Below are 18,079 nucleotides of genomic sequence, written 5' to 3'. Positions count from 1 at the left end.
CCAGATTTTTTTTTTAAATATTTGTTCAGGTTTCATTGTCCCAAAGGTTAAATAGCAACTGCCATTAGAAAAATAAGCAAAACAGGAATAGTTTCTACCCGTGATCGTCTTAAAACAGTGTCTATTGAATTAACTTTTGGACTTTTAACTTTTTACTGAATAGTAGTTTTGGACTTATGAACTATCAGTGCATGGAATCTTAGCTTTCAAAAGTCTTTTAATGTTTCAGTCTTGAACTATGAGCCTGTGGACCTACATGTATAAATGCCCAGATTATTGATTATATGCTGTAATTAAATAAAAAGAAAGAAAGAAGGAAGAATAAAAGGAAGAAAGTCATTGCAAAAAACCTTCAGTCTAAAGAACCCTCAAATTGTTTGGATTCACCTGTGGTAATAGTTTTTCCTTCACTTGGTGTGTGTGTGTGTGTGTGTGTGTGTACATGTGTATATATGTGTGTGTGTGTGTGTGTGTGTGTGTGTGTGTGTGTGTGTGTGTATATGTGTGTGTGTGTGTGTGTACATGTGTGTGTGTGTGTGTGTGTGTGTACATGTGTATATATGTTGTGTGTGTGTGTGTGTGTGTGTGTGTGTGTGTATATGTGTGTGTGTGTGTACATGTGTATATATGGTGTGTGTGTGTGTGTGTGTATATGTGTGTGTGTGTGTACATGTGTATATATGTTATGTGTGTGTGTGTGTGTGTGTGTGTGTGTACATGCGTATATATGTTGTGTGTGTGTGTGGGCACATGTATGCATGTGCATTTATGCATGTTTTTGCATTTGTGTGCATGTGAATGTGCACATGTAACAGCTTCACTCGAGATTTTAATAGCCCTTTATAGTCATGAAATCTGCAATTTTCATTTTTTGAAGAAAGTTGATCTGTGTAGTAGCGTTGATCATAATGATGAAATCTAAAACAGTTCAATTTCTATACAATAAGCTGAAAGTGTACCTGGAAAGCTTTTGCCCCAACACTTGGGACTTTACCAGTCACAATTTAAAAGTCTTCAGAATGAAAAAAAAATTATACTAGTTTTCAGCAAGTCAGTACATATAAATTTTTTTAGCAACAGCCAAATCCCTAGTATATATTTAGATTCCGTATGAAATATGATCATTTCATATCAGGCCCCCTCTGGACAGTACAGGGCTGGTGATATTTGAATCCAGTACTGAAGCAGTCTCTATGTTACATTATGGCTGCAGGGTTCATGATAAGATGTCTCATTCTCTGACATGAGATTACCACAGTGATTCACGTTTTGATGTAATCTGTCTACTATTATTTCAGTGCATTATCTTTTTGTCTTCTAGGCATGTCATGGGGGGGGGTTTACAGAGAGCATTAACCTTGATGAACCTCCTTTTCTCCCCCCCCCCCCCCCCCCCCCCATTTTATAAGGCATTTTATAATTGATGTGAAGGAAATGTTGTAAACCTGAGTTACAGGGTGCTGAAGGTGACCTCCCTCTACTTAACGCACACCATCTTCATTACTAGTACAAATAGACCTGGAGACACAGGATGCCCTGATTGGTGTGTGTGTGTGTTTGTGTATGTGTGTGTGTGTGTTGTGTGTGTGTAAAAGAGAGTGTAATAAGAAATCCATTTATAAAAAAATATGTATTCAGAATGCAGTGCAGTGCTTTACAATATGTTGTAACATAAAAGTCAAATATGGGATTTAATTTTGTAAACTAAGTTTAAAGATGGGATTTTTTTCACATGTTGGATGATATCCTCTTTGCATCAGATACGTAAGTTACAAAAGTTGCAGAATATTTAGTCATATGTTCCAGAATGGGGAAATATAAGTGGATGTTAGGGGAGAGATGGTTTTCCTACTGTCTGGAAAGTCTCTGGGCACAGTGTGATATTTCAGTTTCAGAGAGGATATATTTTAAATAAAAATGGTTATAAATTCCAGTAACTAGTTAAGTCTCGATCATAACTTGATTAATATTTTGAAACATCAGGCGGCGTTAGTTTCTCATTATTTATATATACATTCACACATAGAATATATACATAGAGTTAGAAAGAAACAAACAGATCAGCTGAGGGCAATTTAAAGAAACTAATTTACTAAGCAGAACAGTGTTTTTAAGAGAATGACATTTCCTGGGCGTACATGTCACGGAACTGTTCATTTAAGAAGAAGTCTTAATGAAAGTCTTGATTACTAATGTTGTGGATGGAAAAACATGTCACACTGCATGAATGCTCGTCTTTATGGCAGTGGTTTAGAACTAATCAGAAATGTGAGCGCTACTGGTAGATATAACTCCACTGTTTGGGTAAGGGGTGTTTAGAAAATTGTTTCAGTGATGACTTTTGCAAAAATATCAAACACACATAAAAAGTAGCATGTAACTAATTTGAAATTTTTTTTACTTAGATTTACTATGAGATTTGCTTTAATTCCTTCTTGTGAATTGTACTGTTATTGCATTTTGTTTTTCAAAAAACATTCTGCAATGCACTAGTACTTTCTCTCCAGTCTTCAAGGAAGCTTGTATAATTTGTAATTTTAAGATAAAATGGCAACGTACAAATTGATAATCACCATAACACACTGCCACACATTTATATATATTCTTCACCTGAAGTTAAACACAAGTGATAGTGTATGTTACATCCTCTCTGAATGCCTTACAGATTAACCTGTAATAAATTCCTGTATGTTTAGTCTGTAAACCCCCACGCACTTTCTGCTCCCCCGTGTGCCTCGTGGTTAGTACATCGTGTACCTGAGGTGTTAATGAACAGAGAACAGTGCTCAGGATGTTAGTTACACTAATTACAGCCAATTCTTTAGGTCTGTGAAATGTAAACCAGATTAACGACTCAATTTAAGAATTTCACCTGCAAATGTAGGTGTGAATTTTAATGTAGTTTTGATTTGATGTTTTGTATAAAGTGACAGTTAGAAGCAACATGCAGGGTTTCTTAATACTCTAAAACAGCATTCAGATTCAGATATCAAACCAGCTGGGTCGATCTAACTCTGCGGGGGGTTCTCACAAAGTGCAATCAGTGTAATCAGCTTAATTGTCTGCCATGCCTCCTGGGGCAGCTAGGGAAGGTAATTAACTTTCGTCTGCCCTAGGCCTAATTACCCCCTAGCTGCTCGAGGAGGCATGGCAGACATTTGAGCCAATTTATTGGTGGAACAATCTATGTAGTACGCTGGGTTTATGTGAATGCACCCCAAGTATCTCTTCATTCTTCTACTCTCCTATCTCCCACTGTCCCTGTTGTATCTAATCTATCTTTGATAGCTTACTGTTTTTAGTCCTGTAAATTTTCTTTTAAATTTATTTCGTTTTGTTCTTCCTACCCACCTTCTTCCTGGGTCAACTGTTGGTTTTTTTCACTAGATATTCACAGATATGTCTCTGGTTAATTGATGGCACTTTTCTGCACTTTATCGTGTTAAAGAAAACAACGAATAATTAATCTGTGGTTCTGCAACCTCCACAGTATTCAGACTACAGCTGATTGTGACAGAGAAGCCGGAGTTGTTCCAAGCCATTGTGTTTGTAGTATGCTATGTACAGTAATGACTCCGTCCTTTCACTAGGTATAATTATTTATCTTTCAGAAACATAGTTTGGAATCATTAAAATTGATATTTCTGTGTAGCATTTTGGTTATTTTACTGTATTGTATTGAACTATAGCCTGCTTTTTGGATTTTATGCTTTCATTGAATGATAATCTTCTAATTTTAAGAAGTTATGACTTAAACTAAAATAAAATATCTGTAAAATTAATTTTCCCATTGAAAAATTCAAGTCATTACCATTGTCTGTTGGGGTTTTTTCACATTACAAGGCACAATTTCATGCAAGAGTCTTACTCTCTTTTGTTATTCATTGCATTCTTAATTCCTGATAAACAATGAAATCATAATTATATCAGTTAAAGACCTCAAATGGCCCATGTTCATCTTACATCTTTACTTAGAGTCTTATATGTAATGATAGATTCTTTTCCAAGTTGATCTGTAACTGTGTTTTAATATCCAAATAGGCCTTGCTTAAAGGAATCTTTTTTCATAAAATTGAAAAAAAAAGACCAAAAAGTGTGGCATAAGTTTATTTAGATACAACTTACATTCATGAGTGAGTACATCTGTTTGTTTTCTTGGTGAAAAAAATATGCCTGGCAGGGGGAATGGTACCTTTGATGCCTACTTTACTGATCATTAAAGTTGTTTTGGTAGCTTGCTTCCATCTATAGTTATCATCTTTAATGTGGGAATCTTGCATTGTCCTTGTTTTCAATTCCAGTGGCCCAGGTATATGAAAACATGACGAGACCACAGTTGGAATGCTGATTAGCCAGTCCTGTTTTGTTGAAAAATTGCCTGTGTAGTAAATTAGAGAATGGGTCAGATTGCACATGGGTTCATCTTAGCTTTTAATTGTGAAAAAACAGAAAGAAGTGTTTTAGATCATGTCAATTAAGAAATGGCAAAAAAAATGTGTGATAATTTCTGTATTACAATATGGTGCTGGATACGTATATAATTTGACATGATCCAGTTATTGCAGTTATTTTTCAGATTGGCATCTATTTTTTATTAAATCATTTTACATATACTTTCTGCACAGCCTGTATTTTGCTCAGAGCACCTGTTGGCTTGGCTATAGTGGACCAGAATAATCTTGACATCAGCCATAGGGGTCACTTTTGTCTTTTATTAACAGACCAAATCTCAGGAAACAATAGATAAAACTTGTTTTAGGGAGAGAATTATTATCAGTGTAATTGCAACCGACTGTTTCACATTTTTGAGATTTTATTCTAGAGTCCAGAAAGATGTAAGGAAATGACCAATTAAGGTCATTTTAAACCTATCTCCACCAAGTGTTCACCCTGTCACCATTATGTGAATAAAAAGATACAAAGTTCTTACTATTCAGACCTATCTAAGCATGTCATAAAACTTATTATTCCTCTAACCCCCTCCCACATTAGATAAAATCAACAGTGACACTGGCCCTCATAATTGATTACATGAAGTGGGAATGGTTTCTTATTCTGAGGATATTGTTCTAGAAAATAAGACTTGCACAGTCTGATGGGTCCATATCGTTCACGTTATCCCCTCCTTCACAGCGGCACTAGTTTGGATCAAAGAGGCATTCTTTTCCCCGCTTCCTTCTCATCTGGCAGAAATCAGGATTATCTGACAGAATTTCTTCAATGATGAACTGTTTTGGGGGCTTGTTATGTCTAACTTTGGGTAACTTCAGCGATTGTCTTAAGAATACGAACATGCAATTTTGCACACATCTGAAACATTGTTTTCGGGAGAGTGGTGGTTTAGTTGACCATGCTGGAATTGCCATCATCTCCATATGGCAAAAATCAGAAGGCTTTACACCGGAATAATCCAACTGTGTTTCATGACAGTACTGGTTCATTTAGCTATTCTCTTGTCAATGATTTGATAGAAGGGCGGAGGATTTGCTCATAAAAAGCAGGAAAAGAAAGACAGCTGCCCTGCCTTCATTTTGCAGAGGTCATTTGTGAAGAACTGCTAGCTTTTTTCCTGCTTCTATGAAACTTGAAAAATTGTGATTGCTCTTTGGCAGAAAAAAAAATACTCATTGTATCTTAAAATAAATGTAATAACTGTGAAGTGAATAAAAAATGTAGAACCAAAAAATCCCATTATTAAAGTTTCATCAGATCATATAGTTTATGGTAATGAAATAGGTAGTTCAGGCATTGATCTTAATTGTTCCAATACCTGTATCATCATCATCATCATCATCATCTGAAAATGCCTTGCTAAAGCAGCAATAATCCCCAGGGTATAGCATTTATCAATAAATTTGACTTGTAGTCACTGAAACATGTGCCCAACAACAAGCCAATATGTACATCATCAATTTTAGGAAAATTAATGCAGTAAATGTGTTCCATTGATAACACATAAGAATTTGCCATTTTCATAAGGTTTTAAGGTTGATCTTTTATCACATCGTTATTGCTGATTATGTCACATTTTGGTGAGTGATTTCACTCAATATGGATCTGTTTTATCCTATCTGCACCTGCTGCAAATTACCATGTAGCATATAAACATTTTCTCTGTGTATCAATGTTTATGAATGGTTTGGAAAGCTGAAAAGGGAATAACATTGTTGTTTTAAATATGTTACTGTAAAATTTCATAGTTTGGATGTATGGAATGATGTTTAAATGCAAATGAAGCAGTGAAGTATATAAAACTACTAGTATCTGTAGTATATTTCATTTTATTATGTATGAGATGCAGTGACAGTAACTACATAAGTGTTGACAGCAGCACTCCTGACACAGAACTGTTATAAATAAAGTGTCAGACTGTGTGATGGGGGAGGTCTGGGGGGGGGGGGCACGTTTGCCCCCTCTCTTCTCCCCCCTAGCTTTGGAGGCACAGAACCCCTCTCAACCTGAACCCCACAAATATAAAGTAAAATTATTCTCACTGTTTCAAATTTTCAATCTTGTCCCCCCCCCCCCTCCCCGCACCATTGCAAAAGTCAAGGTCACCCCGTGGGTGTGTCTGCTTATAAATTTTATTGAACATGGAAGAGTTTCAGGTTATAGAATTTTCAAAGTGATTTTTTGCAATGAAGGGAAGGGGTGGTGCATGTTTCACTATAACTTTATCTGCAGGCAGGCAGTCATATGTCAGTAAGTACAAACACCTACCAAGACTTGGTCTGTTTGTCTTTTTTCCCCTGTCTATCAGATCCAGAACCAGTTTATGCACTTCTTTATTTGGTATTTTAGGAGCAGATTTTCTGTCATGGGTGGATCATTAAAAGGTCAGCAAACTTCAAAATTCCTGGGATTGAAGCCCCCAGTCCAGGTGAAGACTTTGACTTGGGGTCAGTTTGTAGCCACTTAGTAGGAATTCCTGGGGTGACGCGGGTGCAAGTGTCAGTGCCTTGTTCCTTTCCTTGTGTTGTATGCAGAGGAGAAACAATGAGATTACTTTTCCAAGTAGTCCAGTCTTTTTTTTTTTTTTACTATTTAACTGATAAAATGTTCTGCCTTTGGATTTTTTTTTTTTTTTACTAATAATTAATTTATTATTTTTTATAATAAGTTGTAATAATTATAAGATAAAAAACAGATCAAACCAATGCTGAAATACAATACTAAGAATTAATAAAAATTTTTTTTACAAAATTAGGTCTCTTTTTAGAATAGATTCTTTTTGAAGTCTGTTTTATCATCTAGATATGTAAAAGGTGTGTGTGTGCATGTGCCTATGGTAGAGATACCAGTGCTTGCTTCCTTTTGGCTACAACAAATTCTGGTTTTGAAATAGAGAAAGAGAAAAAAATATCTCACCTGTCACCTTTGTTTAACACCAAGAGAACACAAATAGCATCTAATAAAGTAATTTTGTCTGGGACTCCTCTACACCTCTAACTACCTCCTAAGATGTATTCTTTGGTGGGAAGTTAAAGAAAATGAAGTTTCATTTTTAGCTCCTGGTGGCCCCTGATTTGTTTGAGGTTCACTGAAAACAGGTTGACTCTTTGATATTTAGGGGTTCCTTTCTAGAGAAAATAAATGGAGAAACTTAACTTTGAGGCTAATGAAAAATACACTGATTATCTGATGATGAGAGTTTTCTTTTCAACTTATTTAATGGGTATTTCATTACATTGAGCATCCAAGCCAGATAAAAGTAACTGGACTTTAGGTGCCCACTGCACAAACTTCTGGGAGAGAAGATTAGTTGACCCTTTAATCTGTTTTTTGATTCTCTTTCACCTTTGAGTAGCAGTGAATGTATGAGACACAATTTCAATCTTTTGCTCGTTGAGCATGTCTGCAAATGAAATTATGATTTTCTCTTCTGTTTTTTTTTTAATATTACATTAATTATTTGATTTAACTTAGATTTAATTATCAATTTAAACTATTTGTGAGAGTGTGTGGTATTTTCATCTAAATCCGTGTCATTTTATTCTTTTACACAAATTGATGTCTAATAATTCTGAAATTTCTGAAATTTACTGTTTCTGTTTGAATTTTCTGACCTAACTTTCAAAAGAGACCATCAATGAAAAAGACTGCAGTGGATTTTACAATGAAACAAATACAAAGACAATTTAGTAAGAGTAACTTTTCAGAGACACTCTCAAGGCCCATTTACACACACACACTCACACACACACACACACACAATAGGGTGTCATCAAGAGGTATATATATATATATATCTTGATGCCACCCTATTATGCAAAACCTTCTAGTTTAGCAAAGTAAACCACAGGCGGCAAATGTAATCTAGCTGTTCTCTCTCTCCTGGTGATGGTACATGATCAGTTTTAGAGAAAAACAGTAAATACAGCACAGGCCCATAGCCATCAATTTCAAGAGGGGGGTTCTTTTTCTGAAAAAGTGCTCCTTTTCACATAAAAACTTCATGCACCTAGATCAAATTTTACCCAAAGGGGACATTTTCCCAGCAAATGGAGTGGTACTTTCAACCCCTCCCCCCTCAACCCCCCTGGATATGGAGCTGCAGCAGGTGCCTATGGCAAGCCCATCTTGGTCTGAGGAAATCAAAGCACTGATGTAACATGAAGGTTCGGACTAACTTGAATGTGAATGCACCTTAATTGGGCAAAAGTTTCCACTTTAAAATCATTATATGCTTTGAAAGATAATATAATCTTATTAATCAATCAGGTAAGTACATAGTGAATAATAGTCTTTGGTGAAATTGCTCAGTCTGGTTGAGAAAACTAAATCACAAATCCTAAAGCTCATCTTGTAGTTTTTCATCAAATTAATGGAAATTTGCTTTAGTTATTATTTTTTTCATTTTCTTTAACCACTGTAAATTATCTTTAGCCTTTGGCAAGAATTTGATATGCTAACATTAGGCTAGGCTTGTCCCTCTTCTCTCTCTCTGTCCCCCCCTCCCATAAATCCCTTTGTGATTTTTTTACATTTTGGCCATGTTTTTTTTTGTTTGTTGAAGAGAAAAAAATTATATTAATTAATAAGACACCATTTTCATATCTATCAGCTGTTCTAGAAAATGCTGTTGGCTCAGGGTATTTACATGTACTGTGCAAGGCTAATTGTTATAATTTACAAGTACATAAATCTACCGCTAGCATATTTTAAATTCCCTTGCAGCTTGGTTTGAACTCGAGAACCAGAGCTTGTTATTCTGTAATCAATCTAATGAAGCTTACACTTAATGTGTATTTGATATATATGAACAAGATTAGATAATATTTTCAAACGGTAAACTTGTGCCTGGGTCTTGTAGCCAAGAATAAAGTGGTATAAGAGGGCTCCTAGTCTGTGCTGAGACGAAAAATAAGATGAAAGAGACCGATTAGAATGGAAAAGCTAATTATTCAATCAACAGTGGAACTGATAACAGTCTGAAATGAGAGAAATAAATTGAGAAAATAAAGTCAGATGCCTGGCTGAGTTAAACATACTATGTCTCAGCCTCTTGTTTCTTCCAACGGCTGTCCAGACTAATGGCTGACCAGTTGACCAGGCGTACCAGATGTAAAAACTGACCCTTGCCATCTTGCTGTCACTGCTACTTTCTCTGGACAAATTGTTGGTTAGATAATCACTGTTTGGACTGTAATATTCCCTTGTTTGACTAATTTTGGGAGACCAGGCAGTCAAATAACCTTTGTTTTTATTTTTTTATTTTTTTCCTTTCTTTCTTTTTTTTTTTTTTTTTTTTTTTTTACAGACTATTGTCCTGAAGTGTGGATGAGATAATAAATGAGATTATTCCTTGCTTGGATTCTTACAAACTCTGTCACAGCAAAGAATGAACAGTCACGAAAATCCTCAGCTTACATTGACATAGACTTTTCTCGTGCTTATTTTTTTCTAAAAAAAGAGAGAGAGAGATCACATTGGTCAGTGAACAATATTTAAATTTATACACACTGTAATATATTGTACCTGCTTTGCGTGGACAAAAAGTTTTAGTAATAAATAACTAACTAAACTCTTAACTTGGACCCATCATACATAATGCATGTGCTTTAAGTTGGCTACTGTTGAAACAATAACAGGCCCTGTAATTGTCCCTTTTTCTAACAAATTTAAAAACAGACTTTTAAACAGAAAACCTTTCTTGTGTCATAGTCTATAAGTTTAGCCTTTCTCTGTCGCTTTTTCTGGCTTAATCTGAAAAAGGATTTAAAAAACAGAGTAGCTCAAAACGCCCCTGTTCCTCCGTCTGTATGTCTGTCATCCCCAGTTTTTGCAGACAAACTGTTGGTCAAGTAAACGTCTGTTTGAGATGCTCAGTTGTGACAAGTTAGCTGCCATGTCATGCTCTCCTAGTGGATTGCAGTGATTGTGGTGAGTTTACTGGTTTCTTCCAATTACTGGAGACAACAGCAGGTAATGTCTGTACAAGTGTTCTGGCGAGTTTGTCTGGGGCTGTATAAACTGTACACATGTGTTGGATGGGTGGAAACATGGATGGGGATTATGGTGGATTGGTTTGAGATCTGTTTTGTTGATGTTCAATTAGAGTGTCTGTTGTATAAGTGGTTGATACTTATCTAATTTTCCTCTTTTTGTTTTTGCTTGTTTTCTTTTGTTTCTCTCTCTCTCTCTCTCTTTCACAAACACACACACACACACATGCGTGCATACACGTTACACTAGCACGCATGCATCTGCATATACACGTGCATGTATCCATGCATAATCACACACACACACACACACACACACACACACACATTTCACCACTGACTAACTCTATTCCATTTATGAGAGGAATTCTCTAAGCCCCTACCATAAGTAGAATTACCCAAAGATTGCCTGTGTTATGATGATGCTAAAAGGGGTGAACTTATTATCCTTAATTAATGAATAAGGCTAATTGGTTGAGGTTGGCTTTGGTTAGAGGCCTAGAGGCACATCAGACAGTGTTGAATTAGCACTACAGGTACTATATGTATATATATATATATATATGTACTTTGTACATGTATCATATCATGTAACTGCACACAGTATACATTACAGCAGAGGTTTTACTGAGTAAAAAGAAACAGCACAAGAACAAAACCACATTTCTTTCATTTTATCCCCATTAGATTACAATTTATCTCTATTGTGAATTAATTTGAATTGATAACAGATTTTTTGTTCTTATGCTACACAGGCGCATAAGTCTGGTTTTGTGAAGGTGAATGAATACTAAGATTAGTTATTGCAGGTGGAATACTATGTGAGCGTAAAAGCATGAGACAGTATTACAGGGTGTAGTAAAATGAGTGCTGAGTTTCTTTACAGAGGAAGCAATTTGTTTACCAATAATAGTACATAAAAAGAGTCTTTGAATAGAGGTAGTATTATATACTCTAGGTGATTGACAGCCAGGCCCCACCCCTTTGGTCTCCAGATTTGATGCCTTTCTTGTGATTGGTCAGTGAAGTGGACAGCAGGTTTTGATTGGTCAAGTCTCTTTTCATGGTCTTCTCAAAATGCACACTAGACCACCTCTGCTTTAACAAATGTGTTCATTCATTGAATGGTTGGAGTGAGTGGTGTGTGTGGATATCTACACTGTGGGCAGCCAACTAGTGTCTGTGAGAGAACAAGCAGAAGAGAAAAAGTTACTCTCCAAATATTGGAAATTTTGCAAGCATCAGTACTGCAAGAGCTGACGGATAAGAGAAGAATAAGATATTAAAAGGCTTGATTTATTTTGCTGATCATGGATGTTGTCTGAAGACAATTTTTATCATTATTTGCTTATTTTTGTAAGCTGATACGAGAATCTTTGTGGCATCCTTGAAACTGAGCAGAGCAGGATCACCCTCTAAAATATGGATATCAGACTTTGAGTGTTGCAACTTTCTATGGCAACTTTATTATTTGTTTTGCCTTGATCAGTTCTGTTGTCTCAAATGGCTGGACTTCTTCTTTGAAGAAATTGACATAGAAGAAAAAGACAAGGGAAAGAAAATTGAAAAGAAAATAAAATGAGCTCCCTGATTTGGTTGCCTGGAGTGCTGCAGAGATGCAGGAGATTTGGTTTTACGCTTTTCTGGATCTATTGGCTTTTGCAAACCTGTTTCAATGTTAGTATTACAACTTATCTGAAGAAGATGTCTTTGGATATCTCAACAACTTCAATATCTATATATATATTGCTGAGATAGAATTTAGACACCAAATGTTGTTACAATTATTTTTTTTTTTATTTCTCTAACCAAAAGTTCTGAAACTTTGTGTTGGTAAATGCCTATTGCCATTGATTGGTCCTTATGTCATTTGAATTGCATTAGTTGAAAATTATTTACAATTTCCATCATGAAGTGTTTTGTTTCCAGCAGCTGAAGGTTGATGTTCTGAGAAAAAGAACACTTAAAATGCTTAGCTTGTATTTGTTTCATGAAGTGTTTAATGTTCGCAAAAGGAGGTTTTTGAAATCAAAAGTAGTTTTTTCCAAATATTTATAAATTGCACAATTTTACAAGAGCTCTTCCATTGAACAAGCTCTTTAGTGGAGGCTTTCTGTTGGCTGCTAGCAGCAATTGTAATGTAGACGCCTTTCAACCCTAGCGAACAAATCCCGCCTGAGTGAGAAAAAGCTCCACAGTGGAAAGTGTGAATTTCACACATTGTTTCTATGTAGTAATGGAATAGGACAAAAGAAAATTACATTTGGTCGCTTTTAGTGTAAGTTTGGCGCAGGGTTACCAGAGCAGGCACCCCATCCATATAAGAAGTTTTAGCAAATTTCTATACATAGTACACTCATTGTGACAGCTTGGCTTGGGGCGCACTCAAGGAGCTCCTTCAGGGGTGGACTGTAGGACCCTGATACGATATTTCTATTCTTTTTATAGGCGTAATTTTGCAATAAGTCTTGATCAGCAGACTTTTAAAGCATCTGGCGATTGGCTGTAAGGGCCTTGATACAAGATAGCCATTGTTTTAGTCGTTTCTTTTACTGCTGCTGATAACAGTATTTCGTCTTGTTTTTGCACTGGGTTTTAGTTTTCAATTAGCACATGGATAATTAGGCTTTATTTAAACTTTCAGCTTGATGGGATGAGGAGTCCTGATACATTGTAAATGTTTTTGTAGGTTTGTCTTCCACTGGAAATGTATCTGATGCAACTTTTGTTCTTTTTTTCCTTTTAGCATGTCGTCATTGGTTTCGAGGTCCCGCATGTGGAAGTGGCCAAGTTCTTACAGCAGAGCACACACTGGAGCCATACGATACAAGGTAGATTCATGGGGTTAATTTTTCTTTTTTTTTTTTTTTTAAAGGTCCAAACTTTAAATTTTGATAGTTCCAATGTTAGCCATTATGATTCATGGCCAGTTCACATCATGGGTTTGATTTACCTTTGGCATAGAAAAATATTGGCTCACAGCTCTTGTAACACATTCCTGTTGCATTCTATTATAAAATTAAAGTCCCAAGGCACAATTTTGGAATAAAACGTATTGGAGTTTCAGCAGTAATTTTTCAAACGAGCTGATTATCTCCTTTCTAGTTTTTTTTTTCTTCTACTACTTTTCTTTCTTCTACTTTTAATTTTGTACTCTTTATCTGTAACAAAGCCTGTTTTTAACCCCTATAAGGATCTTAACTAACTTTTTTTGCCATTACATTGACTACAGGATTACAGAGTATTACAGTTAATTTGGTCTAGATTCTTTATACATGTGAATTATAAAAGAAATTACTTCTTTAGTGTTTAATGGGTGAACTCAGTATTGGCTTTGAAAGATTAGCTGCCTAGATGACAGAATCTTGCCAAATACCATGTTGGTGCATTTGACCAGCTTGTGACCAGTTTAGAGGCTTTCATATAAGCAACCATGTGAACTTCTCTCCTCTAATCCTGCTCAGTGCTACCTCGATGAAACTTTTTTTTTTTTTGACTCAGTAGGCCAATTTCACCCTCGATTACAATTGCAAACAAACTTGTGCCTAGTAGGGGTTAAGAAGTTGTTAAAGTCACTGAAAGTTATGAGGACATTGTTTAATGAAAGAGTAATTTTGCTGTGTGAAAGGTTAGATTAGGTTGCCAGAGCTGAGTCACATAATATTAAGCCCCAGAACCACAACTAGATCTCAACTCGGGGCGTCGCGGTGTCATTGGTGAGGCATACTGTCCATAGGGTTAACGAGGATGACTTGGCATGCTTGACACTTCATATCTCTTCAGTTCATTGGATTATGAACCCTTGGAAGTAGATTGACAGGCAAATCAATTCTTTTTAGCTAAACATTTTTTAACTGAAAAGTATGCTGAAAAGAAAAATTGTTTCATACATGAAAATAGTAGTTAACTTTTGTGGCACTTTTCAGTTGCTGTCTTAAAAGAATGCTGATTGCTAATATGTGCTGTAAGGTGATCATTATTTTACCGGTTGATAATTAATGACTTTGTTTTAAGGCAGTATTACTGTTGAATTATAGGACCTTTGAGTCATTTAGAGTCTTTGGGTGGTAGTGTTACCTCAGTTTTGGCTCATGGTGTTGGAATGAGATCCTAACTTGTAGCAGGTGATATATATCAGTTCATTTCAACAGATGATAAGCTTTTTGCTTGCCCTATGTCTTTTCCCAGTATTGGAGTTTTATTGGCTTCTGATTGATAGTTTTGCTAAAATGAAGTAAAAAATGATAGTAAGATAAGGCAGATAATGTTGACAGTTTATTTTTGATGAGATGATTGTCTTTTTCTTTTGCTGTATTTATCAAATATTCTGTTGGTTATAAGATAAATGAATTATTTAGTAACATTTACAAACATATAACAACATCTTATTTTGCCAATTTTAAAGTGGTTATCAGAATGTACACAGATGAGTAGAGACTGTACAATAACAGATGGGCATCTCCTACATGTGATATTTCAGATTATTTTTAGAGGACTTATGATACATATCAGATGGAGCTTTTATCAGTCTGTGTTGCACATTGTCAGACAGTAGCAGATGTTTTGTAGAAATGTGAACTTTTTTTATCTTTATGTAATTCTGGCATTTTTGCTGTGAACACAATCAACATTTCAACAGTAAGTTGGGGATAATTTTATATCGAACTTTTAGGATGAGGTGGACATGAAGATCTTTTTCCAGCCATGAACACAAGTTCCATTTGCTTGGACCCTCCCCCCTCCTTTTTTTATTGAAATAGGCTATCATGATGGCTTTAACCTCAATGTTATTTTTACATGGTTACATTATTAGTCACATATACAACTGATTACCTCAAAAACCTTTTCAATGTTAGCACATATTTCATCTCACAACCTGAACAGCTTATTTTACACCCTGGGTTAGCAGTGACACCAGTTTATACTTATAATGTCTATATGTATCCAAAAACTCAGTAAAGATGGTAAATACCCTTAGGAACTCAGGGTGATGGATGTATGTTCAGTCTCAGTAAGGCACAGTCTAAATTTTTCACAGCTGGTTTCTGCCTGTCTGCTTCTGCAGTGTTTATAAACAAAATGTAATAGCAGCACAGGCTGTGGATTATGCAAAGGTTGTCATGACATGTAATTTTGGGTTTTTAAACCACATACTTAGCAGAAAATATGTGAAAGTGTCGGAAGCAGTGGAATGCACATCTGTGTGTTACATGTACATGTGTCACTCTGTAATAGTTACGTCTTTCTGCCAAAAAAGGTACGTCTGGTGATTAACGAGAATGAGAAGCAGCATATGTTGAGTTTGTTCAGCAAAGTTTTATTTCAAAATATCTTTTTAATGATATAAGTGAATCAAGAAATAACCTTCATGGGGTAGAGAACAATTTGAGGGTGGCAAAGGAATGATTTTTAAATGTTTTGTTTGCTAAATACCGTTCAGGCATATAACTATAATGGCACAAATGGTTGAAAATTATAATCAAAATTATGCCTTAATTCCTAATCATCATATCTCTCAAATTTGTGTTTAGAACTTTGAATATTTATTTTGGTGTCCCCTTTAAAGATAATTTTGAAAAAAAAAGTTCATTTGGTAGATATCAGTAGCATACACACCTGAGATGTATGTATTAGTACAAGTTTATTTTGGCAGTGTCTATATTTTGGCAGGACACATGTAGCCTTATGTCATATATTTCCTACCCTGCTGTTCTCAGGAATAAGTCTGGGCTGGTAGGTGGAGGTTTGGAAGCATGTGTGTATGTACGTGTGTGTATGCATGCATGTGTGTGTGTGTGTGTGTGTGTGTGTGTGTGTGTGTGTGTGTGTGTGTGTGTGTGTGTGTGTGTGTGAGAGAGGGAGAGAGAGAGAGAGAGTTGGTTATCTTGGGGAAAAATTCAAGTAAAATTGTTCAATTAATGGCAAGAGGTTACTAATTGAAATATATATATATCGGTATCAGTGAATTAATTTCTCTTATGAGCCACTGATATCTACAAAACAATGCATTATCAAAACAGGCAGAGGCAAAGCTGTTGCAAATACACTTTTAATTAGTATTTTCTTAACCTTAGAACAAAGTTTTGCATCTTTTTTTCTTTTGCTGAAGATGAGCTGTGTGCCTGTATCTCTGTATCCAAGCAGATTACTGCACCACTTAACACAGCTTCTATTCAGTCCTAATATATGTGGAGTCAGCACAGGGTCCAAGTTCAGTGAAAACTGCACTTATTAGGTGCCTTTACAAGGCAGGTAGTACAAATGAAGAATAATGGAATCGTTTAATAATTATCCACTGACCCTTAACACCACCTTTTAACTCCTCTGTTAATAAGGTCTCACCTGTGCTGGTGCATGTGCCAGGTTTGGAAGTGTACTGGAGAATAATTGGAAGCTTGGAATACCTGGAAGCCTGGTTAATTTGGGGAATTGACATGACTGACATTGTGGATTACATGCATTCTTGTTCTAGCCTTTGATTGGGGAAGGGGGGGCTGCATGCCAAGCCTTCATGTGTGATTGGAAAGTTTGTTAAGCAGGAAAAGTTCATGCCAGACTGGTACAGGTGTATCTGAAGCCCTTACAGATGAATGGGAAATCTTAACTAATTATAAAAAAAAATTGTTTATGGGGATTGGAATTTGGAGTCATAGATACATATTTGCTTGAAAATAATTGTAGTGCATGACAATTAATTTTGGAGGCTGGATACTTAATGAGGAGCATTGTTTATTGTGACAATCATATTTACACATACTTGTATGGTACTTTTTCTTTTGAAATCGGGCATGGCATTTTTTGATTGCTTAATATGTAATTTACTTTTTTTGTGACTTTTAAGAAAAATCAATACCAGACTCAAGCACTATGAGACATATAATATTCCAGCCTAAATAAATTAAACACAATTGATATTTTTACTAGTTAGTCAATGTAAATATGAATGTTATTTTATATTTAGAATGTGCATCTAATACTTCACACCATACACTCGTGAAGGTTTGTTAAAGCAATTATAATGGATAACTCTTTGTGAATTGTCTTCCAACTACTCCAGTTCTCTTGGCTTTGTTCAACTGTAGTCATTTTACACCTCTGGGGCATGGTTTTATTTCCAAACTTGTTACATTGTTTCCTCTCTTTATCAAGTTCAGTTCTCAGTATGAAGACCCTAGTGTTTCCTCCACCATGGAACTTGTGGTAATTGTTAATGTTGGCAGTATTAAATGACATACCAGCTTCACTTTGTTGTTACTTGCAATGTGTCATGAGTAAAAAGCCGCCATTTGTGACAAACAAAAAAAAAATTGGCTAATCCCTTTCAGTTTTTACCATTAGATTACAGTAAAGTACAATGAAGTGTCAGATGAAAGTTAGCCAAGTGAACCAGGCTCTCTCAGCCAATGGAGATATTGGATAGTGAAATTGTGGTATTCGTGACATCAGCCAAAAAAAAATAAATTGTGAAAACCATTGATGGAGTAAACATGTGTGTGTTTTAAAAATGAAAAGAAATCTTGAAAACAAGGACCTGTTTTTGTCTTCTTCTGGAGCATGCTGTTTTTGATAAGTAATCTATTTGTTCAGGGTGCAATAAAGGTGTTAGATATTGATCATAGTGCCAATTATATCTT

General features: G+C 35.6%; 1 protein-coding gene across 3 annotated transcripts in view; it reads left to right on the top strand.

Moving 5' to 3' along the window:
• The window catches only part of LOC106157836 (A disintegrin and metalloproteinase with thrombospondin motifs 16), a 58,600-nt gene that overhangs the window by 8,520 nt on the left and 32,001 nt on the right, over nucleotides 1-18,079 (top strand). For 2 of the 3 annotated variants that reach the window (XM_087010673.1, XM_087010672.1), the window contains exon 2: nucleotides 13,192-13,276. Coding sequence is in view for 2 of the 3 variants with exons in the window: in XM_087010672.1 (XP_086866798.1) it covers nucleotides 13,192-13,276 (85 nt within the window). In the remaining variant the exon portion in view is untranslated. Of the gene's footprint in view, nucleotides 1-11,476; nucleotides 12,123-13,191; nucleotides 13,277-18,079 lie in introns of those variants that run through there. The other variant, XM_013533601.2, reaches the window with a different exon arrangement.

The sequence above is a fragment of the Lingula anatina genome, chromosome 4 (assembly GCF_051362555.1).
Source record: "Lingula anatina isolate TDL-2025a chromosome 4, LinAna3.0, whole genome shotgun sequence".
In the NCBI taxonomy this organism is placed as follows: domain Eukaryota; kingdom Metazoa; phylum Brachiopoda; class Lingulata; order Lingulida; family Lingulidae; genus Lingula; species Lingula anatina.
This window is presented reverse-complemented; position numbering and strand designations above follow the sequence as displayed.